Source organism: Gopherus flavomarginatus, chromosome 24, assembly GCF_025201925.1.
Source record: "Gopherus flavomarginatus isolate rGopFla2 chromosome 24, rGopFla2.mat.asm, whole genome shotgun sequence".
Classification (NCBI taxonomy): domain Eukaryota; kingdom Metazoa; phylum Chordata; order Testudines; family Testudinidae; genus Gopherus; species Gopherus flavomarginatus.
This window is the reverse complement of record NC_066640.1, coordinates 9128891-9155047: the sequence shown is the minus strand read 5'-3', so window position 1 is coordinate 9155047 and position 26157 is coordinate 9128891. Positions and strand designations below refer to the sequence as shown.

Here is a 26157-nt window from a genome sequence, read left to right as displayed (position 1 = left end):
ATTCTTTCCACTTAAGGAAGTGTATGAATCAAGTATCAGAGGGGTAGCCGTGTTAGTCTGGATCTGTAAAAGCAGCAAAGAATCCTGTGGCACCTTATAGACTAACAGACGTTTTGAAGCACGAGCTTTCATCGGTGAATACCCACTTCGTCTGATGAAGTGGGTATTCACCCACGCAAGCTCATGCTCCAAAAAGTCTGTTAGTCTATAAGGTGCCACAGGATTCTTTGCTGCTTGTATGAATCAAGATACTAAACATTGAAGCATCTCACTCACTTCCTGGCACCCTGACAAAACCTGAGCTGGAAAATATGGCCATTTGGCCCCAAAATCCCCACAATTAAGTCACATGTAAGTAGGCCTCTTTATTTTAGGATTCCGGTTTGATAGGGTCATAGTCCAGAGGTGGAAGGACAGTGTTGCCTTTGACAAACTCTGAGCAGAACAACATGTATTTGGGGGATTTCCATATCCCATTTCATGCCCCATCTCAAAATCATCCCCAATTACTGTTCCCTCCATGTAAAAGCATTGCTGGTATGTGAGTATTACTGTATAGCCATTGCAGTCAACAACCCTGGGAAATGAAGCATCGAACCAAGCCACCTAAATCTCTTTACTGAAAGACTTCTAGCACAAGGTCCTTAGAAAGATGGCTTTAAACCATGAATCAAACAGCACTGAACAAGGTCTATTACCAACACCATCTCAGTAGTGGCTCCTGTTCTGCGCATTTTCAACGCTTGCTTTCATTTCTCCCTCCCGAGACCTCGCCATTCATTTTATCTGCATATTGTCACGTCTCTCTTACAAAGCGGTGACAGCACACAAATTTCTTGGGCAGACAGATCCCCCAATATTTTTCTACAGAGACGGGGACCACCCATAAAACAGACACCTTCTCTCCTCTCTCCCCACCTTCCCTCCTAATATAATCCTGCAAAATGATTGAGCCAATTTGATTTCAGAGCATTCCAGAACAGCCATGATTAAAATGCCTCCTGGGCCTTGGTGAGCATCTCTGGGTCAGGATGGAAGATGTCTTGACTGTTTCCCTTATTGCATCTGCAGTGAATTATGCTCCCCATGCTCACCCCTCCCCACATTTCATGAATAAAGTTATCAGTTCACTCAAAGGAAAGTAAATAATAGATGTTCCACAAACAATGCCAGCCCACAATTTGTTTAATAAAAGATTGTTTTTCAACTACAGCTGCTAGGGCTGGATGACTCTGTTGCAAAAGGCCACTCTCCCTACTAATAGGATGGGGAGGGGAGGGAGAAAACCAGAACCCAGAAGTGGGAGCAGAGACAGAGAGAACGTTACCCTAATAACGAAGGTTACCGACCAACTCCCAAGCTCAGAATCTGCCATTAAAAAGAGTAGCAAAACCCACTGGCCAGGCTTAGCTCACTGCAGAAAATCAGATAAGCTGCCACTGAATAATGTGATACTCTAAAAATGATTAAACCCAGAGTAAGATGAAGCTGTAAGAATCCCTGCTGAAGTCTTTTAGGTGGACATCTAAATCTGGACATTTCCCAGGAGTGTGTGTTCTGAGGGTTTTATTTATACTAATTTATAAAACTGGTTACAAGGCCAGCCCAAATAGTTATTGTTGTATTTGTGTAAGTAGCACTTCAGATAAACTGGTTTGTAGTATCACACAGAAAGCAATACTGAATTTCCTTAGAGAGAAAAACTTATTGAATGAAAGTCAAATTGGATTTCTCCTCAGTCACACAAGAACAGATCATATTTACTCTCTATACACTCAGAGAGTTCTCTACCCAAGCAACAAAATGAAAGTCATTCACTGGCTTTGTTGACTTCTAAACAGGCTAATTTGATAGCAGCTGGTATCCAGGCCTATGTTCAAAAGTTTAAATGTTAAGACGACAAAAGATGTAATTTACAGGTATATCTGAAAGATACACCAGAATCCAGGAATAACAGAGTGAGATTTGAAGGGAAAATCTGTTAATCAGGAGCACTTACAGATGTAGAAGAGGTCTTTATTTTTAAATTACTACCTTTTCACTACAATGGTTTAGTGTAGGGACCCTGGGTAGCTATTCATTCACTGAAGATGGATCTAAATAGCAGAGCAAGTAGACATGAAAACTTTAAAAATGCAATCGTAGTTTCATTTTTGGAGGGGGAGCTGGCTGGGCAGAGGCAGGTAGAAAATGTAGGCCAATTTCAATGGAAATTGCAGATGCTCAATACTTCCGAAAAATCAGGCTACTTATGTAGGAGTCTAACTTTAGGCATCCACACTTGAAAACTCTGAAGAGTAATAACTTCATCAGCTACTAAGAAACAACTGTAAGCCCAAATATCTGCACTGGCACAGAAGACTGGAGACAGACATTAGCAGCAGCAATTCAGGACCAGCTGTAGTTGAATGCTTTTTAAGTTGTCGACAATACAATTTAAGGAACTATAAGATGGACGGGTCAATCTAGCAGCACAGCAATCATAGAACCACAATAGGAATTAGAGATGTGAGAAACCTAGCGAGTCTTTCTCCACTGCATCCCTCTAATAATGCTGCATTGCTTCATGAAGTGATTTGTAGTGTTTTGTCCAAATCATTTTAAGTGTTCCAAATGACAGGGCTTTCACCTGTCCACTTTGGAGACTCTCTCTAGGAGTCATGGAGACTATTTCATTGTCTCCTTCCAGTAATAGTTTCATTTTCACTTTCTTATCTTCATTTAATTACTTCTTGGTGTGGACTCCACACCCTAAAACAGTCCTCTCCATCCTTTATGTTTACACCCCTCAAATTATTTGTGAGGGAACCCAACCGGGTCTCAAACTTGCAAGCTAACAGAAGCTAGAAGTGATACAACAGTGGCACACTGAACCCTAGGGGAAGGAAGCACCTTCCAGCAGCCATGTGTGGTCAAATGAAGCAGCAGTACTGACTCTCTATGGAGCAGGTGGTAGCTAGCATGACATTTGACTTTAATAATAATAATAATAATGAACAGTTTTCATTCTGACAGGGGTGCCTGTCCGAAAGGATGCTAGAAAGTGATCTGAAATACCTTGCTGGTCAACACTACCTTAACACATTTTGATGTGGTGTCGAGACATGATTTTGTATCACATTATGACAGGACTACTGTGTCCCAGGAACTTTATTTATCCCACCCCAAACAATGCTGGAAGAAAACAGAGTGACACTCAGTGATGTCCTACCTGGCAATAAAAGAATTCAAGATGACATGGCTACTGTACTCTTGACTGATCTGTAGTGTTTAGGTATTGCAGGGCTGTCTAATCCGTTATTTTATAAACATATAAAAAGGTATTATTACAGGCACCAGAGGACATGGCAATACAAATCGTGGGCATTCCAACCAAAGCATTATGTCATGTGAGAGAGAGAGAGAGAGATTGCAAAATGCAATAGGATTAATGTGGTTGTGTCATCTTTAAATGCAAAGTGGTGCACAATAAAATACATATATAACCACTTCACAGTTAGCTGTCTCATTGCTTCTTTTCATAACAAAAGACAGGGTTCTCCTGTGAAGCACAGGAGTCTACATCCCAACCCTGCAGCACTGATAACATGCACAGCATGGCAGACAGCGCCTGTTGGTCCATGCATTACCTTCTTTCTAACTCACTGAGAGAGAGGAGCAGAGCTGGAAGGCATTCTCCTTAACTTCTAGTCACAAGGAAATGTGCTAGGAAATTCTGAAAGCATTGATACTGAAATGATAAATTACTAACAAAGCTTAGTCATAAAAGGCAAAGAGAAAACACTGTCAAGTTTCTGGGTGAGAAACCCTTAAAACCACAACTATTAATATTCAAGACATCCAAAACAACATGAAACAGACTTATTTCTTGAAAGCTGCCAGTGATCTCTGAAGAATCCCACTCTTCCTCCTCCCTCTCCCAACCTGCTTTCCTTCTCTTTTCTGGTATAACTGGAAAATCCCTTTACACCCAGACTAAAAATTAAAGCAAAATGAGGAAGCTGGGGTGGGAAGGAGATAAGGAAAAAGGGGGAGGAAAACATGCAACTACTTGCTCAGGTCAGCCAGGTGCTCTCTTCTGCACTCTGTACAGACTTCAAAAGTAAACAAAGGAAAATCAAATCATTTAGCTGAAAGCTGTATGAAGCTTTAGGATGAGAATGCAGACTATGGCATGCAAGAAGATGGGCAAAATCAGGTGTATTTAACTTTTTCAAAAGCCCTAAGAAACTGCACTAGCCCTGGTCTACACTGGGTGGGAGGATCGATCTAAGTTACGTACTTAGATCGACTTACCGTGGTGTCTTCACCACAATGAGTCGACTGCTGCCGCTCCCGTCAACTCTGCCTGCGCCTCTCGCGGCGCTGGAGTACAGGAGTCGACGGGAGAGCACTCAGGGGTCGATTTATCACGTCTAGACTACACGCGATAAATCTATCCCCGCTGTATTGATCACTGCCCACTGATCTGGCAGGTAGTGTAGTCATACCCTAAGACACTGACTCATTGCTGACAATGGTTATCAGCAGAGTGTCCCCCTGAAATTGCACTGAAAACAGACTAGCTGCTTGTCAAATTTTCTGCAATGGTGCTGAAAATGCCATTTGTCCCTTCTAAGCTAGCAGTTTTCAACACCAGAGCTAAGTGTGTGATTTAAAAATCTGCTCATCTAGAACACAGCCATTCTTCTCTCCTCTCTTCCAGTCTAAGGATCTCAGATCGGTCCCTGCCACTTATATCTAGTCTCCCATGAGACGACAGCTTTTTCAGCCCATTTATTACAAGCAGTATGAGTTTAACAGTTACATGAGCCAAGTGTATAGTTTAATGCACTGCTGGCATTTTCAGGATGGAGTGACAGGTAGTACCTCCTCATGCTGTGCTGTGCTTTCTCCATATGCCAATATTCCACATCATCTTATCTTCCTTGGAGCTAGAGGGAGCACTGTCTAGTTGACAGATCATGGGACGACATCAGGAAGCTGGGATCTAGTCCCAGGTCTTCCACAGACTTCCTGTGTGACATTGTCACCACGACATTTAAACCTCTGCTGCCTCAGTCTTCCCCCAAATTTAATTGGGAATAATAAGGGAGTATACACTATATGAAGATGAATCCATTAATGTTTGTTAAGTGCTTTAGAGTTCCTCCAAAGTCAGGTGAAGGAAAAGCTTACCAGCAGGATGAACTGCCACAATCAATACAGCACTGAGACACACTGCTTTAGTGGCAACAGAAAGGGCCCCTTGTGGGAAGAGCTACAGATTTCTAAGAAAAGACTTGGTTCTTCAACAGTGAGCATCAACACATATCATGTGACCTAGAGAGAAACAGATCACTCAGCAGCCGCAAGCCAGGCCACACACTGTGCCAAACCTTCAATATACTTTCTCCTTGACATGGTGCCTCTAAACCAAGGCTTTTAAAGCACTTTACAAAAACATTTCTCACAACAATCCTGCAAGGTTAATAAATATCACATCCACCAAATGGATGTGTAAAAAGCAGCCAGAGTGAGGCCAAGTGACTTGCCAAAACACTTTTGGAGGTTCAGTGGCAAAGCTGGGGAAAGCAGCCCTTGTCTTCACTCCCAGTTCCCTGATCAGACTAGACAACACTTCCTCTCCTGATGCAAAGTTTGGAACCTGTGCTGGTTCTGTGGGGATCCCAGGGACTTCTGCTAGCTCAGCCACTCAGAGATAAATCTAATCTCTCCCCTCCACCAGATGGTTTGGAGGAAAAAAGAAGCTCAGTCAAATTTCTGCCCTCACTCCTGTGGCACCTGGGGACCTCACGCATCTAAAGATCAGCTTTATTTGCAGCCTCCTCGGGGGGGAGAAGGGGGAATCTAATGCCCACGAGAATGCACAAAACATTCCTTCTCATAGGAAGGGACCAAAAGTGTACTGAGTCACTCCTTTATGCAATATTTAAAAAAATACTACTCTTGTAATTATATTTTTACAAAACTAATAGCTTTGGCAAAACTACCAAGCCCTGCCAAGAAAGCTATTTGGACTGCATTCTTAGAGGGAAAAATCAATTGCTACTGTAAATGATGGTGTATCTCAGAAAGTACAGACTTAATACAGGGAAAGACTCCCCTGATTTTTCAGGAGGAATAAACAACGCTAGATAACTTATTTAAAAATGCATTCTGGAGAAACAGTTTGCTCCACTTCTGTTTAAGAACAATGTGCCCATCAGTGAACGTGACTCTTACCTTCTCCCCCCTCAGTCACTTTACTTCTCTCTTCTTCATCTAGGTCTGGTCCTCTTTTCACCTCCTCCTTCATTTTGACTTCTTCCAGGGCAGTCTCCATAGCTATGACTTCCCCAAGAGACTTCTGATCCTCTGTTTTATGCCTTCTGGGTTGACTTCTTTTTCTGTGAGACCTGGAAGAGCAGAAATAATGTTTCACATAAAGAAACAGTCTTCAGCTCATAAATGATAGTACTGTCTTGCAAAGGGCTCAGTATAGAAATCAATCTTCCCGGGAAGAGAGAACACAGGCTGGCTAACAATGGCCTATGCCAGCCGCAGGGACAGAGCAGACGTCTAAAATTGAACAGGTAAGCCTGACACAGCACAATATTTAAGATCCATTCACAGGAGCCATGAAAGACTATTAATTCGAGGAGTCCCTAAAGTTCTCCAAGAAAGTTTTCACCATTAATGTAAACTGATGCTATGTGGTTACAGTAATTTTAAACCCATATTTTTAATCTAAGCTCTTTTTGCCCACTTTCTGCAAACTTTCTATAGAAGTAGGGGGGAAAGTGTCATTTTGTTCTCTGCCTGTACTCCACCTTTTCGTCTCTTTCTAGATGCCTGTTTGCCTCCCTACAGGAATTTGAAGGTACTCTGCAAAGGAAGACAATCCAGCTAGCAGACACGATCAAGTGCTGCCAATTTTTAAAAAGCAAGGCATGGACTGCGTAGGGCACTACACTAAGTCAATATAGACAGTCTATGGCTTTTTGAGAAACTTGATAGAGTAGCAGTACAATTCACAAGGCTCAAGGGTGATGGGGAAGGCTAAATAAAGAAGCACATTAGATATCAAGCATCAATTTGACACTAACAGCCTAATGGAGACAACACCCTTACTGAGAGCAACATGGCTTGTTGATGAAGTCCAAGAGGGGGAAGATTGCGGATAGTGACCCTGAGCACCTAGGGGACAGGAAACCAGGGCATCTCTCCAGTTTAGGAGCCACATTTCATTTAGTTTTTAAAATAATATCTCAAATAGATCTCTGAGCCTAACAAAACCCTTTATCAGCAAAGACTGATTCAGAGAGCTGAGACTTTCATCATCATTTTAGCATGCAGAGATTTTCGAAAGTATCAGCTTCCATATGGCGTCCCCATTCCATGCCACTGAATCTGCCACCACATTACAAAGGAACGCAATGCCATCTATGACAACTCATCTGCCCAAGACTCTACAGGAGCTGGAATCCAGCTTCACATCCACAGATCCTGTCCATAAACTCAGCTGCTAATTAGACTGGGAGTAGAATGAAGTTAACAGAGCTCTTAATGAGGCAACAAATCATAAAAGAAAAAAAAAACCTGAGAAATAATGAATAATACAGAAGAAAGTTGATCAACGTGCACAGTAATTTATAATTGCTAGACTCTAACCATATGGTCGCCCTCTAAGTATAGATGTAAACTTCACACCTGCAAGACATTCATTAGCCAGAGCATTCAGCTGAACCCATAAGGATCACAGATCTTCTCTTCACTAAGATCCTGAAAACATACCACCTCCTCAGACAGGAGAGAAATGAACAAAATTCTGTTATACGTTAAGTCTTCTGTAGTTGGTAAAGTAGAATCAAGTTTTGGAGGCTATTTGTGGTAAAGGATGTCTTTTACCCCTATTATTCACAAGCATGGCACAAAGGCTGCAACAGGTTGTAAAGCTTTAACTTCATATTGGATGCAATAAAGGTTTTGCAGTGCTCTTCTCCCTCCTGAAGCTGCAGGGATATAAGCAGGGGAGAAAAAAAGACAGCACTCCCCATCTGATGAAATTGTATTTCTGGAGTTACAAGTAGACGGGTTGACATTACTAGAAGAAAGAGACTATGTTACCTACCTGTACACATTTCCAATATCAGAAACGGTCAGACTGTAAAACAAGCTAAAAGGAAGCCATGGGCAGATAATCTACATGACCACGTGAAATTAAGGTGATCTTTCCATTAGAACATTACTGCTTTGGAAAGCTCACAGTGTGGAGCACTTAGCTGATTATAGGGTTTGAAAACTATCTGGAAAGGATGAAAAAGCCAGAAAGGTGGCATTTGCCTCTTTTCAAAAGAGATCTATTTCAACGTGATTTAAGGAGTAGTTTAAACTGAAGAGTTTGGACAAACTCACAGAACAAGGTACACTTCACCCTCGTGAGGGAAGCAGGGGTGTTCAGGTAGAATTATTTTAATCCAGGAGTTGTAAACATATAGAGAATATGGCGAAGTGAGGTCACTGGACCAAGTGTTCAACAGCTTGAAAAATGCATCACAGCGATTTTGGAATAATCTGGGAAGCAATGTGCAGAGTGGACACAGGTAGGTGGACGTTTTACAGCAGCCCAGGTTCACTGAGGGGCTTCACTGCTAAGTAGTAGGCTCACACAGAGAAAGAAGGGTGTGGGGAGCAAACAGAAAGAGGGAAAAGAATACCACTTAGCATTCATAAAGTGCTGTACACCGATATCAACATTCGCAACACATCTGGGAAGCAAGTATCATTTCCAATGTACACACAAAAGTTAAGTGACCCTGCAGAAGGTCAGTAACTCAGTCACAGTCCAGAGAAAAGAACCCAGGTGTTCTGACTACCAGACCATGCTGAAGCTTATGTGGGAGAAGAAAGAGACTGAAATCATTTTAGGAAGATCGGCTCTGAGACGGAGCAATATTTAAGAGGCCAACTACCTGTAAAATTATCCTAATTGAAGTATTTTAGGACCATCATATAAAATGGGCATTCATAGAATTTCCCCACATCACTCAGTTTTCTCTAAAGTAACAGGACAATTATTGTATGCAGGAAAGTTGGGGGCAGGAATGACACAAAGCAACAAAAGGGAATGGCAGAGTCCTGGAGGACAACACAGGGCTACCCTAAAGCAGGGATAAGCTCCAATTAATACAAGCAACCTCTTTCTTGCCTAGGTGCTAGTAATGCCTGGATTTAAGATAACAGACACATTTATTAGGTCTGCAAGTTTTTAAACAGTTACTCATTCATCAGGCTTCCTAGTGAAGACTGTCTCAGACACTATTTTTTAAAATGAACCTAACTCTTTGTTCAAGGATTTTAAAAAAAGTTATAGGTCTGTTGCAGTGTTTCTCAAACCGGATCGCTGCTTGGGTAGGGAAAGCCCCTGGCGGGCCTGGCCAGTTTGGTTACCTGCCCCGTCCGCAGGTCCAACCGATCACGGCTCCCACTGGCCAGGCCCGCCAGGGGCTTTCCCTACCCAAGCGGCGACCCCAGTTTGAGAAACATTGGTCTATTGTGATTAATATTCTGCTGGTGTTATCAATTTAAATAAATTTCAGATGAAGTGGAGCCATCTCCGGAAATGCTCTAACATTGCACAATACTAGATGAGGGGACAGAACTAGCCTGCATATTGCAGAGCAAACATCGTGGGGAAAAGGAAAAAAAAAAAAGAGTAGGAGAGGGAAAGCAGGAGAGCATGCGGAAGAGAACACACACACTGGCTCTTTTGGCTTCTATCTGGGCACATGAAATCTCTATCGTAATTCAATTTCCTCTTTATAAAGACTTTTCCTCTTAAAAAAGCATGACCAAGGGAGAAACCATTCTCCTTCCAGTTCCCATTTGCTTCTCCTATTGGCAGCTCATTTATAAAACCTTCTAATCCAATTAAACTTTTTGGAATGCAGCTGCTGTTTATTGGCAACCCACTCTGTTGACCAATTAGCTTTAGCCACAATCAACCATTATGCAAATACCATGTCAGGGCAGCATCTTCACTAGCTTAGGTTTATTCAGTATATCAGCTGCACATTCAGAAGGACGGATCAGAACTAGAATGGGACAAACACAGCTTCTGGAAAGCCTCTCTCCTGACAGAAGGAGCTGCACACCATTCGGAAATCAAGCAAAGGTAAAACAAAGGATGCCTCAGAGACAGTACCTGAATATACTCCATGCCACTGCGATCTTACATGACTCAACTGCTGATTTTACAGCTACAGGTGTTCAAGATTAAGACTGGTATTACTGAAACAACAGAGACCTCGCCAACCCAGGAAAACATCTTCAGATTAAATAAAAACAGGAGACTGTTTACCAAAGAGGGAAAATAAAACAGGGTTACTTGTGAGGGCAGATTGATGGCAATTAGTTTGCAGAGAGAAATGATGTAAACATGGGCAATGCAGCAGAGGTAGTTTGATAAAAGGACAGAGAAAGTCATTCAAGGGATTCTGGGATGTGGCTCTATGCTACAGCTACAGGGCAGAGTCAGAAAATAGAACAGGAAAAGCTTCTTCCGATAAAGCATCCTTAATTACAGCATTCCAATTACTCATCTATTCAAGTGAAAAGCAAAGCAGGCAAAACCAAAAGAAAGGTAATCAAGGTCCTAGAGGGTAGTGCAGGATTGTTTTCTTGCACAGGTTGTTGAAAAACTTTCACAGTTGTAAGCTATTTTAAACTGAATCCTGACTATAAATCCAGTGTGGCAAATACAGTTGACATTGACAACCATCTAAAATCCAGCATCACAATGAGCTCAGTTCAGTCAGACATGTCACCTGACAGGGATATTCAAAATTATGAAGGGATTTGATAGAGTGAAATGAGAAGCTATTCCCACACTAGGAAAAAGGATTTAAAAACCCAGAGATACATTCAACAGTAGGAAGTTAGGGAGTATGTCTGGAATTCAGGCCATGCTATTTCTCTTCCAGAGAAGCTAGAATTGGTTTATATGAGCATATAATTGGATTATATGAGCATAGCATAAATGCCTATCACCAGGGTTAGCGAATGGAGCAGTGGAACAAATGGCTAATCATCAGTTAATCTCCTCCCACCAAAGAAAGTATGGGGGAGAAAAAGAAGGTGTGGTTCAAACATCCCTAAAGCAATCAGACCATTCTCTCACTCTAAGTATTTATGCTGTGGCTCATACCCATACTATCAGAGCCTTGGGATTGGGTTCTGTTTTGTCCAGCAGTCCGTTATTGAAGAGTTCAGTATCCCGTCTATCACTGCTATAAAGTAATGTTCTTCCTTTTTCATAATGGGGACCTCAGGCAAACAGGGAAGGAAAAAGGGAAATTACATACCGGTAATTTTGTTTGTTGTCCTCCTCTTCATCTCCCATCCTACAAAACAAGATTCCAGTAGAGCAAAACATTAGCGTGCCACCTGCTAGGAAGCTAAGTCAAAAAGACCGTAAAGCACAGGAGATTTATACAGCCACGTTCCACTCCTTTTCCCTCAAATCATTTAAAAAGCACCCTAAAAACAAACGGAATTAGGAGACATATACATGTGTGTAAAAGAGCAACGAAGTATAAGTGGTGGGAGGAAGTGACGATGGGAAAAAAGGGGGGACTACAAACAACAATTACTGGTATGTAATCTTTCCCTTGTAGCATGCCCACTCTTCTCCCATCCTACAAAACAAGATTACATACAGCAAGCAGAAGTGATAAGCAGGGAGAACAAAATGTAGGCTTTATGTGACAACCAAAATCAGCCTTATAAAGTAAGGAAAGATCTAACCGCTGAGGAGTGATGGTGGTCACAGCACCGTAGGGTGACTCTACCTAAAACAACGGCCCTGTATACTATTGTTTCAGGCTGTCTGTAGACTCCTGCAGACATCACCACATTGGTTTGCATTCAGCTCACATATTTAAGGTTATTTTTACAGCCATGCGAGAGAGAAACTCTTTTTTAAATGAAATCTTAGATTCTGGAGTACAGTACTCTGCCAAAGGGTGAATTACACAGCTGCAGAATCACGGCCTTCCATAAATCAAGTCAACCACATCAGATGCCTCCACCCAAGTGGTAGCAGTGACTCTAGAAATATGTTCATGAACAGACAAAAGGGAGGCCGTATTAAGTCTTGTAATCAAGTAATGATTCTTTTAGAAGCTATTAAACTCTTGTTTTGCCAACAAGCAGACAAGATTAAGGCAGCTTTTAGGCCACAATGTTACAACATACTTCATCCCAACTACAATATGAAGCTCCATATGCAGGAGTTGCTGAGGCAAGGAACTAAATCTATATAAAAGATCTGGAAACTAGGGATAATTTATATTTTAGGTGCTTAGATGCAAATACCTAGCAGAATTTTTTTTAAAAGGCCTAAGCAGATTAGGCATCTAGCTCCCATTGAAAGTCAAAGCTAGAGAAATTTGAGAGCCGTAACTGGCCAAGTGAACCAAGGTCTTATGCTCAACTTGATGGCACTTCGAATATTGGCTTTTGCCCCTGTGGAACCTTACATTGCAGAGTTTCACTAGAAGCACACCTCATGCTCTATTTCTGACGACAGACTTGCACCATACTGTTTATTGCTATGAACTGAACTTCTCCATTCATAGAAAGTGTAAGCTGGGGAAAAACAACTCCTCAAAGCTCATGGGCAGAAAATGCCCTGATGAGGAAGCGATCCATGTAAGGGTAAATTAATCCCTTTCTGGAAAAGGAGCACTACCTGGACCCCAACAAAAAACCTGGGAGATAAAGCCAGCCAACAAGGACTAGAGTCAGCACTGAGTGAAGCATGAGCAGAGAGCATCTCCCATCGACGCAGAGCAGTGAAGACACCGGGGTAAGTCGAAATAAGCTATGTCAACTCCAGCTACATTATTCACGTAGCTGGAATAGCATAACTTAGGTCGCCTTATCCCGGTAGCGACGAAAAGCCCTTAAAGGTAGTTAGCAAGAAGTGAAAAGGCAGTAGGAAAGGAATCAAGGACCCCTGGGAGGTCTCCAGGGTGCTGCAATAAAGGCAATCACACAAACATGGCAGCTAAAAGAGAAGCACAGTAGCAAGCAGGCCCCTTGAGAGCTCACCAGCAAGCCCACAGATATATGTGACCGAGGAGCAGAGAGCAGGAAAGTACAGAGAGAAAAGTGAAAGCAAGGACTGAGGGGTAGCACAGAGATATGGAACTCAGTTGCCTGAATGAATATGGCTGATGCCTCCACTCAATAAAGAGGTCTTGGATTCCCTGAACATAGTACTTTCCCACTGAATAAATAAAAAGGAAGCCTGAAGGTTACACCCTTGTCTGAGTAAAAAAAATTAGAATTACCCGAAGAAAATGAGAGGAGTCATGGCTCCTCAGGGCCCTCAGTCCCTGGGAGGGACAGCTAAGGACTTGTCTACATATTAACTCCATGTGTAGACATGCCCTGAGAAATCAGGATCCAAGATCCAGTAATGGCTTGCTTGGAGGAGAGGTTTGAGTCCAGAACTGCACCCTGAGGATCTGGAGGCATCTAAGCCTTCCAGAGCTGGCTGCTCAGGTTGGATCAGAGGTTCAGCAACTCGTTCATTTTAACCATATCCCACAGAAGAGACCAGACTGTGCCCTGGGGGAGGGGGAGAGCAGGACAGGGAGGGGGGAAAAGAGTGGGAGTCATCCACCTGTGGACTGGGAGACTGCAACATTCATAGGGAATGCAATCTCAAAACAATTCTTCATAAATCCTTTAAAGGTCATTTTCCTCTCTCCACTTCCTCTACTACTTTCTTTTGATAAACGCAGAAACGAAACTAGACATAAACGCAGCAAAAGACAGAGGACTCCATGCTTCCAGAAGAGAGGGGGGAAAAAAGACTGAGGAAAATGTGAAGGAGCCTAGCTAGATATACTTTGTGTTGCTGATAGTCTTTTTCCCTCCTGCTCCCTGGTAGATGGAGCTATCATACTTACTGTATGGAATCTTGTTTTTCAGGATGAGGGCCACACAAGTTTATATTTACAAAGAATATATGTTGCCATAATATTTAAAAACTGCAAAGGAGTTATACAACCAAAAGACATAGAATAGTTCTGACTTACTCTTTTCAAGTGACTTTAGATCAGTATTTACAAGGTTTAAATTCTGGGTACTAATTTTAAAACGACAATTTTATATGGTCAGTTTCATCAACAGGGAGAGTGAAATCCAGGACAATATTTCTGTGTCACCAGAACTGTCTCAGATGGCAAAGAGTCTCTTATTGCTAAAAATTACTCCATATGCTAGGGAAGACATTTTTGCATTGCATTAATTTAGTTTTAGTTAAAAAGTGTCAGATTGACTGAAATCCTCCATCCGCAAAGTAGGTACTCCATGGACAGATACAGCACATATTTCATCACACAACCCTGCCAGTGAGCTTCAACCCTTACAGAGAGGGTTGGACTCTTGGACTAAGAGCAGCTCAGTTTCCATGACCAATTCAACCCTTGACCCTTCTGATGAAACTATAAGAGGGCCAGCGGAGATGTGGGCATCTGTCCAAAGGGAAAAGATTAAGCAAAACTAAGAATCAGGGATGTATTGGGGAAAGGATTTTTAGATACACATCTGGCAGAATTTTTTAAAAAGTAATTTTGACAGATAATATCAATTTTCATTTTTAAGTATTTTTTCTATTTTATCAATTTAAATGTTCATTTGTGAGAAATATTGGTAGGTTCAGGAAACGATTTCATGATCGTAAACATTGAGGTTCAAAAAGTTAAAGTTTTATAACCATTAACTCACAAATTGCCAAAACATGTCAAAATATATAAAGTAAATATCCTTAAATCAAACTTAAGGCAAAGACAGAAGAACGTGGCTATCTGTCGATTTTGATAATCATTAGTGGAAATATTTTTTGTTGGTTTCTGTGTGCACAGTGAAATCGAGGGTTACCAACATTCATCAATAAAATCCTTCCAAGACTATCTGTATGTGCCAGTACTAATACTAACAGTTCTCTGAATTTCTCTAGTGTCCTTCAACTAAGGTCCTTCACAAACATTAAGCCTAACCCTGGGAAGTAAAGTAGTATTACACCATTTCACATGCGTAAAACCAAGCACAGAGGTTAAGTAACTTGCCCAAAATGTCACAGTGAGCTAGAAACAGAACCCAGGAGTCCTGACTCCTGAGCCCCAGGTGTACACACTAGAATACAGTTTCTCCCAGGTTTAGAGAAGCTAAAATAAGGTAAGCAAATCTCATGCTTCAGTTGCCTGCAAAAGTCAGGAAGCAATTTCTCCCCATGTCTGTCTATGTTCGTATTCATACTGTACCAATCACTGAGATGGGCTATATGCACCACTGCAGAGTGGACCAGGTGAATTATGGGTTTAATATGGCTTTGTCTAAGAGATGCCAGTATTGGCTACCACTGGAGGACAAGACACTGGACTTTGGGCTGTTAGAGAAATGTAAACCCTTCTTCTCACTTGCCCGTAAACACCTCCCTGGAAATATCAATTCACTAAGCCACCACATGTCCCAAGTAGGACCTTTTTGACAACACTTGCCCTACACCCAAGCCAGCTGCTTTAGGGCTCTTATATCACAGTGATTAATGCAGTACAAATGCCTAGATAAATGGGAACCCATGAGCCCTAGGAATTTTGAGCCCCATATGAACTTTTCTTGTTAGAAATGGGCAACTGAAATTTTAACCCCAGCAGCAGAGCCTGTACCACCAAGACTGCACAGCAGCTCCTCAGGCACTCGTCAGGCAGGGGTTGGCAGCTATCCCTCAGACAGACAGAGATGCCTCAAATACTCTAGCCACGATAACTATGAGCATCTAGTGGATGCCATCCCCTCCTTACCTGCGGAGCAGCTTAGCTTTCAGTTCAGGCTTTGTCTCATTCCAGGCATCCAGCTCTGGGCTGGTCAGAGCTGTGGGTTTCATGTGGTCCAGGACAGCACCATCTTTCCCTTGTTTCCATAAGTCATAACGTTCCGGCTGTAGAACCCTCACAAAAACATCCATGGAAATCTTCACCATGTCTTTGCGGCAAGTGCACTGCAAGAGAATTCCAGACACCGTGATCAGTCCAATGCCTCCATCAGTGTGCCCAGCTCTGAGGAATTTCCCCCTCCCAACCCCTCCAGACTTTCCCCCTCCCAAAGCAGGTTAATACTTTGCATATCTACTTTATAACTCCCACAGCTGATATCAGGGGTGTATAGATGTGAGATTAGTTGGTGAAAACCTTGGAGAATGAATTACTCCATCACCCTTAGAACAGATAAGGCAAAGGCAGAGACTGTGCCAGCTCCCCACGCAGGCCTGCCAGTATCCCTCATCCTTGATTTGGTGAAACTTGAAGAGGGCATTTGAGACCTCAGCCCCCAATTAATCCTTTTCCTGTCCTCTGATGCTGCTGACAAATTTGCCAATTAGTGGCAACTAAGGTAATGGGATTCTGGTCTACTGAAATTGATTGAGGCCATCAGTCAGAGGGTAAGAAACTTTGGTTACTACAGACCCAGGCAGGGTTTGACCTGAAAGCTCGAAGGTGAAAGATTCTAGATCTGCATTATCCAATCGCTTGTGAGCATGTAACTAATACAAATAAGCCCTCAGGACAACATTTCCTAATTGAAAAAAAGGCCTCAAAGGAACAAAAGCCCAACCTGGTGCCACACCATACCTGTTAAATCTTACATTCCTAAATCAAGATGTCTGGTTTGGAAAGGATTGTGCACAGCAAGTGGTAGCATCCAGAATCAAGGCTTGTTCACTGCTGGCACAGGAGCACAGCTTGGATGCGAGGAGGAGCATTGTCCAGCTGTCCCCATCTACCAAAAGTTAACTGACCAGTTGGCAGGAGTTGGTGGGGGGTAGGGAGGGGGCATGCGCTGACCCCTCTGGATGCAGCTAGTAACCAAGAGGCCTGCTTGGCATTGAAGCAGCTGTGCCCACACAAAACAGACTAGAATAAAAATACAGATGTGTATCAAGTAGAGTGGTCAGCCAACAGCCTGCAGGGAAAACCTGACTGCTATTAATTTTGCCTGAGTTTGATTGCAGTTCAACCAAGAGAACACATTTATCCACATGTTAAGGAAATGATTTTCAAAAGATGCTTAAAAAGTGATTTATTACTCCTAAACAGTTGTCACGATAATTATTAGATTCCCAGGAGTGGGATGGTAACAGTTAAATTAAACGGTTAGAACTGAACATCAGAGACAGAGGCTTGGCTGTGTCCACACACAGCCTCTGGTGACTAAAGACTGGCTACAGCACTGAAAAATGATCTGTGCTACTGCAGCTTCAGAAGAGAGTGGCACACGTAATTGCAGGGGATGCAGAGGGGAAAAGAGCTGAGCAGATGGGAGGTAAGGAAAAGGCTAAACAGCAATAACTGTTTGACATTTAGAGGAAGCATCTCTAGACCAGGGAACAATTTATACCATTTTGGGGGCTACCAAAACAGCATTAAAATTGACCTGTGGAACTATAAATACACATTTATTACTGTATGCAGCTGTGCAAGAGACTAGATACAAATGTATTTTAGGTGGACAGATTTTCACCATGCCAAACTATATGAGTCATGTACGAGACTATCCATACCCCTGACAGAGAGCGTTTTCTGCCCCCAGCACTGAAGCACCAGAGTATATATGCCTCTCTGTTAATTGCTAGCAAATCTGGGGAAAAACCAACTGATCACCCAAGTGAGTTGTGCTTACTCCTTTTCTAGTGCTCAGAAGCAGACAGCACCCTACAAGCTGTGCTCTCAGATAACCACAAACTCTTGTCTTGTTTTGCACTCACACTGGATTTCTGTTCTGCTTTGTAGTCAGAGGATGATGTAATTAGAGTCATTTTCCAGGACTATATTTTTAAAGCCGATTCACACCCACATATACCCTTTCCAAGCCATCCGTTTACATTTCTATCACTTTCTCAGCAGAAATGCACTAAATTAGACAGTGTATGGCTGTGCTCCTCCCCTCTCTTCTCTCATTTGTTACTAACAGCATTAAAATATTTATGGCCCTGAATGTGAAGCAGTAGAGAAAAGAAAGGTTCTCTGCAGAGCTCCCTGCTGCCCCAGTTCCTCAGCCGGAGGATTTTTTTTCCCATTCCTGTTTTTCATTTCATAAGGAGTGCTGGCCACCTTCTGCTCTGCAACGAAGCACTGACTTGGGAAGCAGTAATAACCTGACTGTACTGAGCGGGAGGGAATATTTATGACCAGACAATTTCCAGCAAACTCAATTCATTTAATGAAAAACAGTGCAGGAAAGAAAGGCTTGGAATGTAATTTGGCCAAGGAGCTGCCAGAACACAGATGGTGCCCCATGCTTCAGATTCTGGGCTGGGCAGAAGCTTTCCCCAGTGTCTCCATCAATGGTGGCTTAAGAGATTTGTATCGAGCTGCTTTTCAACTGCTTTCCTGTAAATCATTAAAAAAGGCACCTGTGTGCTCCTATGAGATGGAACGTGAAGCTGCACCCTGCAGAGCACATCACCAGTTGGTCCTAGAGACTGGCCCTTTTCCCCTTTGCAAAAGGCTAATCCAGACACCAAGCTGTAGAGACAAGGAACATCCTCTTTCCTGCTTCTGCCTTGGTACCAGCACGTGTTCAGCACACTAAGGTCATCTCCCTTCAGGGAATACAGGGCAAATATCCAGCCAGATGGGGCTGAGTATCCTGAATGCAACCATGGAAGCCAAAACAGGTAACATTAACTCCCACAAGGCAGGGGCTGCAAGCCCCAAACGCTCAATGTACAAAAATTGCCAGGAATTCACACACTGGGCTATTTCAGGTCCAATTGTTATTCTGGGAAGTGACACTCCAGGCTGCAGTCTCTATGGCTTAACCTCCGCAATCCCCTACAATGCCACAAGTCTGCAGCAGCCAAGCTCCCCGCCTTCTGCACAAATGTAACATGATGTATGTTTATATTTCAATTTTAATTTTATTTTATTGCTTTCACACTAGCGAGTATGAATAATTTACACACAGTCTCTCTCCACTGGGACCTCTTCCAGCCTGTACAATATTTCCTCAGCCACCACAATTGTGTCGTATTCATGGTCCCACAATGGCCAAACAATTCTTCCCCTCACTCCCTTCCCTCTCCCACAGCAGCATAATCCTGCTTCAAGCAGCAAGTACTCTCAATGCAACTGCAAATCGGGGGTTGTAGAGGCTGGCTTTAAAGAGAAGGCTGGCTTTAAATGCATCAGCTGTTTTTGCAGTTGAAACAGGACAAAGAAAGCACATATTCTTCAGTTTTCCTGTTCAGATAACTCACCCAATCCTAAATATGTTGCCCCATCTCCACATCTTCTTACCCATCACTCCATTTTTGCAAATATTGCTAAGTATCTGAATGTGGCTACAAACGCTAGAATTTTTGAAGGTGAGTGACTGACACACACACACACTCTTTCCTTCCCCACTCCCATTTAGCCGCCTTCTGCCAATTTGCAAACAGGGACAGAAAGCTCTCTGAAAGGGAGTTTAGCTGTGCTGTTAGTTTCTAATGGAAAAATTAGGAATAAATGGGGGTGGGGGAGGGCAATTAAAAGAGGTTTGAAAGGTTCTCTCAAGTACTGAGAACTCTGGGGACCTATTGTGTTCCAACCATCCTACAAAATGGTAACAAACCAGGACAAAGGAGTAATTGGTGCCCCCTGAATGACTTGCACTGCAGGAACTCTGATTCTGCTCTGTAAATATCCCCCTTTGTGATGCATTCAAGTATAAAAATGGTGACTACATTAAGGAGCCAGGCCTCTTCTGCTTATAATCTAGCTATGAATAAATGAGGCCAATTCTTTTTGCAGGATATTCAGAAAAGGGGGTGCAGAAGATGAGGACACATTCAGAATGGAGAGGAAATAACACTTGTGTCAGATCTCAGGTAAGCATGAACCCAGATGAGGGATGCTGATCAGTCTCCTCACAACTTCAAGAACAGAAGAGCCACCATTTGGATACAAGGAGCTGACACTACATCTTAAGACATTAAACCTTCCTCACAATCAGTCCAGGCCACACATCATGCACTGAAGCCATGTGGCTGCTCTCCTCTCTCCTGCCCCTTATTTACTGTTATACACTCTGGTGACAGTGACATTCCCTTCAGCTGTGCCTCGCATGTGGAGATACTGGACATCTTGATGAGCCGTGCTTCAAGAAACCCCCCTCCGTACAGCTGTTTGTGACAATTTAATCAATTCCTGGGATGTCTGTAATGGATTTTTGTGACTGCTGCAGAAAACACAGATCAACAGGCATGCGCAAATCAACAACCCTGCCCATGTCTACTCTGCCTCTCCCCATTCTCCTTGCTGGAGGGTTAGGATGGGATAAGTAGCACTGCCTAATAAGCTATGTCACTAAAGCTGGAACACCGATAGTTCACTAGAGATTGTAGAGAGTGCATGCAACATAGGTAGTAGCTCTCAATATTTATGATGTACCTTCAAATTATGAAGTATAAATAGGATAGAAAATAAAATTAGTCTGTACATAAATAAAGTGTGGTAAAATAGTCCAAAAAATAATTAATGACATTTAAATTAAAGCTACATAGAAGCCTGAGATTTAGTACCTCATTACAGAGTTCAATTTGCTTTCCAAAAATCTGTGCTTTCAAAGTAAAATATGTCTAGGCCTTTTAGTTGCAATGCTATAAAATGAGCGTGTCTATACCCAAACAATAGCATTAAGGAGAGGTATGAAATCTTGTTCCCTTTATGTAAGCCCCTAAATGCTAATACCTTTAGACAAGATGGCACGCCTTGGGCCATGGCGTTCTGGACTGGATTTTAAAAGATCTGCACAAGGAAAAAAAATCTGCTCAGAAAACGCTGCCCCAGTTCCTCTCAGTGGCAGAAAAGTTTAACCACTGCTACCCTTTTGCCTGGATTTAATAGGTACAGGATTTGATTTGCTGTGCAGCTTAGCCAGCATACGTTATATTAATCACTTTTATAAAAAATAAATGTCTTCTTCAAAAAATGGAGCTGGATGGACATATTTGGTGCTGGTTGGACTACAGAAACCCTGATGTGAAGTCCCAATCTTCACAGCACAACAGTACCAACTCCCCTTTACATTCCCTACCCACCGATACATGCTACAAGTGAAATGCTGCAAAAAAACCCATTCAAGCAGCCCAAGGAATCTTTCTAACAGGATTCCTCCTCTGCTCTCTCAGTGGAACTCATCCCTGCTTTAGACCCACAGAAGGCGTTAGAGTGACAAGGTCCCCAAAAGCATGGACCATGACTAAATGGCAACATGAAGGCCGTACACTTGTCAAGTTGAAATGACAGATGAAAAAACTTACAGCTATGGAGTTAAGGGACCCCGGGGTCTAATCATGCATCTTTGAGTCTCTCCTCCTCCTCATTTGGTACCCAGATTGGCATACCGAACTGCTGGGAAACAGCGTGGCTGTCACCATGCATGCCGAGAAAGTGACAGATCAAACAGCAGAATATTCATAACCAGGGTCTCCTAGGACCTGCTGGCAAGTTCAGAGGAAAATGAAAGAATGTTGTAGGGTTTGCTGTTTTCCTTCAGTTACAGGGAATCAGAGACCCAAAGCAGCAACAAATTGACTTCAGAAAAACAAAATAATGACAGCTCAGTAAAAAAAGCTTCACCCAGTGAACCCCTCACTGGCCTGTTGTTAAAATCCTGCACCCCAGGGTGAATGCCTACCATTTTTAACATAACAAGCTCTCTCTCATCCTGCCTGCACTCTAGACAGAACACAGGACTGGTGCCTACATGAAGCATGAGAGGGCAGAAGCCTGGTGTCCACGTGATTCATGATTCTCAGACAGACTCCAAGGGCCCATTTAGTGAAATAATTGAAATATATATATTCAGTTTTAGTGTTGCCCTTGACCTAAGTATTTAACAAAAAGTCCACCTTCCTCATAGCCCAGAAGGGCTTTTTAGGAATTCACCAAATCCAGGGAAATTCATCACATGCAGGGGAACTCTCCATATATTTTCTATCGAGGCTTCCTCTGCCCCCATCTTCTCTCTCATTTCAGAAGCTAGAGACTTCACTGACCACCTCCCCAAGGAGAAATAGGGATCTGGTTATCCAAGCATGGCAAAGCAAATGTAACAGAACCATAAATAAATCTGTTTAGATAAGCTGAAGATCCCAGCTTGAGGACAGTCAGTATTGAACAGATTTCCCTCTTTTCACACTATCACAGAACGCAGAGTTCAGGTTAGTCTACTGTAGTATTAAGACAGAGCTTATAAAAATACAAAAAAAAGACAAAGTAGTAAATAAAATCCCCATCTCGAGTCCTGCAACTTATCCCATCCCAGCAGATCTGATCAATTCAGACCTGGTAAAGCAGGCCCCTTTGAGAGCCTGAGACTGCATGAACACAATAAATTTTTTTTCCCAAAAGAGACAGTGTCCTAGCCCTGCAAAGGCTAAAACGTCATTTCATTGCCATGTTACCACAGTCTAAATGGGAGAAGTGATTATTTAGTCAAGCCAAGGACTTCCTTCCCATTCTCTCTTACCATTCTTTTACCATTCCCACTAGGGGGGAGGAGGGAAACTGCTAAGTCTCACCAATGTCTTTCAGATATGTCAAATTGTCTTTTATGACCACTAATAATAATTTGTGTCCTTTAACAGAGGATTACGTCAAATCGCTCATTTGATAAACAGTAATGAAAATAAAATAGAAATATACAGAAAGCTGAATTTCATTTTATCGCTTTTATGGAAGGTGGATTCTCTCCCCAACAACTGACTTCCCAGCTACTAAAAGGAAACAGAATCCAAACTGCTCAGTAGCATATAGAAAGTTAATGCGAATAAACATTTCTCTCCATACAGAAATAGAAGCTTAGATGAAATAAATCAGTTTTAAAAAATGGCAGTTCTGGGCCTCCTGCCGAACTCAGGCCTGTTCTGAATGTTTTGCTGAATTCAGACCTGGCAAAATGCAAGATCTGCCAAGACTGAACTAAATTCCATTTTGCTTTAATGCTGGTTTAAACACAAGAAAAAATGTACACATTCAAAGATGGAGTTCTTCTCCTTGTTAAAGCAGTTTTAAAAGCAGGACAGAAGCTTTGACTTAATGCCTCTAACTCTGGATTGCCCACGATACTAGGGTCGCAGAGAAGGTTGCTTTGCAAGCAAAATGGCTGCTTCCAAGAGGAAGCTAAAATTCTTATCCACTAATTCACTTACATTGGGGAAAAACAATATATTGCTAATACTTTTCACACTGCCTCTTTCCACATAAAATCCCAGAACGCTAACTGAGCAGGACAGTTACAGGTTTCTGTTACCTGCATCTCTCAGAGTAGTTGTCTCCAAAAGGCTCCCTTCCCAGTATAATACCCTAACCTGCAGATTTATGTCTTTGACCTAATTCAGACAGACTTAGGGTTCAGCTAATTACTACTCACCCCATATGGCAATGGAAACATGGTCACGTGCCCCCTCCCCTAAATTTTCCTTCCACTAAACTCCACATTCTGTGGCTTCAAGCGGGCACCCATCTAGATGCCCAAGTTTTGTAAACTGGCCAAGGCACCATAAGTTTCAGGAAGATGCCTATGCAAGATGGGAAAGGCAAATTAGGACTACCTGTCCTTAGGTTAATGAAGAGTTAAATTTAAAGGGGGAAAAATAGGAAGAGCTAAAAAAATGTGCATGTGCGTGTTTACTCGCTGGTAGTTGAGAGCTTGTGGGAAGGAATGAGCCCTGACCCCCTGTTTCTGGTGTAATTACTAGCATTGCTGTAAGTCTAAAAAAAACAAACCAGTTCATTAGGAAATCCATTGGAAACACACTGTAGAGTTTCATAAACAAAACAATTAGGCAAAAACTTCTAAGGACTCCCCCTGGTCCTCGGCTGCAGGGCATGCTTCCTCTCTGCTTGCTTCTGTAATGCTCTGTGCAGGTTTCTGCGGGTAGAATGATGGTGGATAGGTGACAAATGGTGTCAGATAAGGGCAAGATTTCCTCCACTCTGTCCATAAACAAGATCAAAACAGAGAATTCTGGTTCAGGAAATAGAATGGTAGACAGTGTTGAGAAGTCTCTCTCACGTTGGGAAAAATTTAATAGATTCATACAAAGCTTCTTCTGACATCTTAAACTAAAAAAACAATTCCCCAAAACTACTGTGCGCCTTCCCTCAGAGCCTTCACTACGTAGGCTGAAAACCAGACGAATGTTTCTAACCATCCGGGGAATGAGACTCTGGAACAGCCTTCCAGTAGGAGTAGTGGGGGCAAGCAACCTAGCTAGTTTTAAGATGCAGCTTGATAAGTTAATGAACAGTATTATATGACTGGGTTACCAGCGATAGCAAAGAATGGGACTCAATGACCCCAGCGGTCCCTTTCAGACCTATGTTCCTGTCTCTGTAGATCTACATCAGGTGGTTACTCTCCAACTCTCTCAAGGCATTAGTCTAGGATCTATCCTAAACACATGAAGGCAATTCCTCTATACAGCAAACAGAATTACAGTACAAAACAATTCAAAAATCAGTGAAACCCAGAGCTTGAGCCCAACAGGACTGTCAGAATCCTCTCAGAAGCATTACAAATGGGGATTCAATAAAATATGAACTCCTTTATTTCTTGACAGCCTCATTCCAGTTTGTGGGCTAAATAAAATGATGATTGCCTATGTAGTAAGCATTTTATAAATGTGTATCGAACAACACTTGCTGAGTGTCTTGAGACGTTAGTAGGAAAAAGTTCAATTCTCTCCACTGTTGTACAAGATTTACAGCTTCGTGAAAGAAGGCTACTCACTTGTATTTCTTGTTCTGAAATTATGTAATTACAATAGCCCACTGATAGTTGTGATGCTGTGGAAACACAGAATATTCAAACACTATTGCATCAACTTTAGAAATGTTTATGTAACTTTATGGGCTGGCTAGTGACTGTATACCAGGCTCAATGGGCGAGCTAAAAGATGTTTGCTGTAGGAACTAAGAAACAATGTTGAAACAAAGCAGGTAACAGGTCTGCAGTGGACCTGAAGTACTTTAAATCCTACCAGACTCTCCCTGTGGAAGAGGGGTGACCATCTGGTAAGCCCAGGGCCGGCTCTACAGTTTTCGCCGCCCCAAGCAGCGCACCGAATTGCCACCGCGAACAGCGGGAGCAGTCCGTGCGCCCTTAGGGCGGCAGGCGCTTTTCCGCAGTGGCGGAAATTCGGCTGCAGCTTCTATGTTTAGCTGAAGCCGCTGCAGACAGCTAAACATAGAAGCTGCTGCTGAATTGCCGCCGCTGCGGAAACGCGCCTGCCGCCCTAAGGGCACACGGACTGTCCCCGCTGTCCGCGGCGGCAATTCGGCGCGCTCCTTGGGGGCAAAACAACAGGGACTGCCACCCCATGCCAATTGCTGCCCCAAGCACCAGCTTGGAATGCTGGTACCTGGAGCCAGTCCTGGGTAAGCCAGATCTTTATTTAAGCTGTTTGCCATTACGATTTGTTTTCTCTAATATTTTTGTTCCGAATAAATAGTACTTTGCTCTATGAAAACTGGTTGGTCACTGATTAACCCTTTAATTGCCCCTGAGAAAACAGGCCTGCAGGAGCTGCGCTAAAGCTAAGTCTGCTGAAAAAAAATCAGTGAATTGCAGCAATCTACAGCCTAAGGTCCAGGTCTAGAGGGAGAAAAGTCATGGGACTCTGCCCCAAGAAAGATGACAGCTAGACGCTGAGACTTCAGTGAGATGGCCTTGAGAAGGCCATAAGGAGGTCAGAGGTACAGTTAACTCAGGAACTACAACAGTCACCATTCTTGGGTTATGCTTTAAGTGAGCAGATAGCAGCACCCACACAACTTCAAAATTCCCAAGCTGCTAAGCCATAGCTATCCTAGACTACCCCGCTGAGGAGGTAAAGCAGTCTCTATGCATACTCTGCTTTCCATGTGTTTTTTACCTTTTGTGCTCAAAAAAAAGGAACCAGGAATCTGTCATTATATTCCAGATGCAACCAAGTTATGGAGAGAAGACCTTCATCACTGTCATAGTTTTGCAGAAACGTAACTCTGCTCAGTGGAACGTAAAACATCCATGTCCAAAGTGTCACATTTAAGATTTAGGAACTGTTCATGAAGG

At 42.7% G+C, this 26157-nt stretch overlaps 1 protein-coding gene across 6 annotated transcripts in view; it reads right to left on the bottom strand.

Annotated features, from left to right (window-relative positions):
- Positions 1 to 26157, bottom strand: part of KDM4B (lysine demethylase 4B) — a 157257-nt gene that overhangs the window by 35045 nt on the left and 96055 nt on the right. For 5 of the 6 annotated variants that reach the window (XM_050934416.1, XM_050934417.1, XM_050934418.1 and 2 more), the window contains exons 9-11: positions 15858 to 16054; positions 11346 to 11384; positions 6226 to 6398 (exon numbers count right to left, since the gene is read on the bottom strand). In XM_050934416.1, the coding sequence (XP_050790373.1) occupies positions 6226 to 6398; positions 11346 to 11384; positions 15858 to 16054 (409 nt within the window). Of the gene's footprint in view, positions 1 to 5230; positions 5323 to 6225; positions 6399 to 11345; positions 11385 to 15857; positions 16055 to 26157 lie in introns of those variants that run through there. The other variant, XM_050934421.1, reaches the window with a different exon arrangement.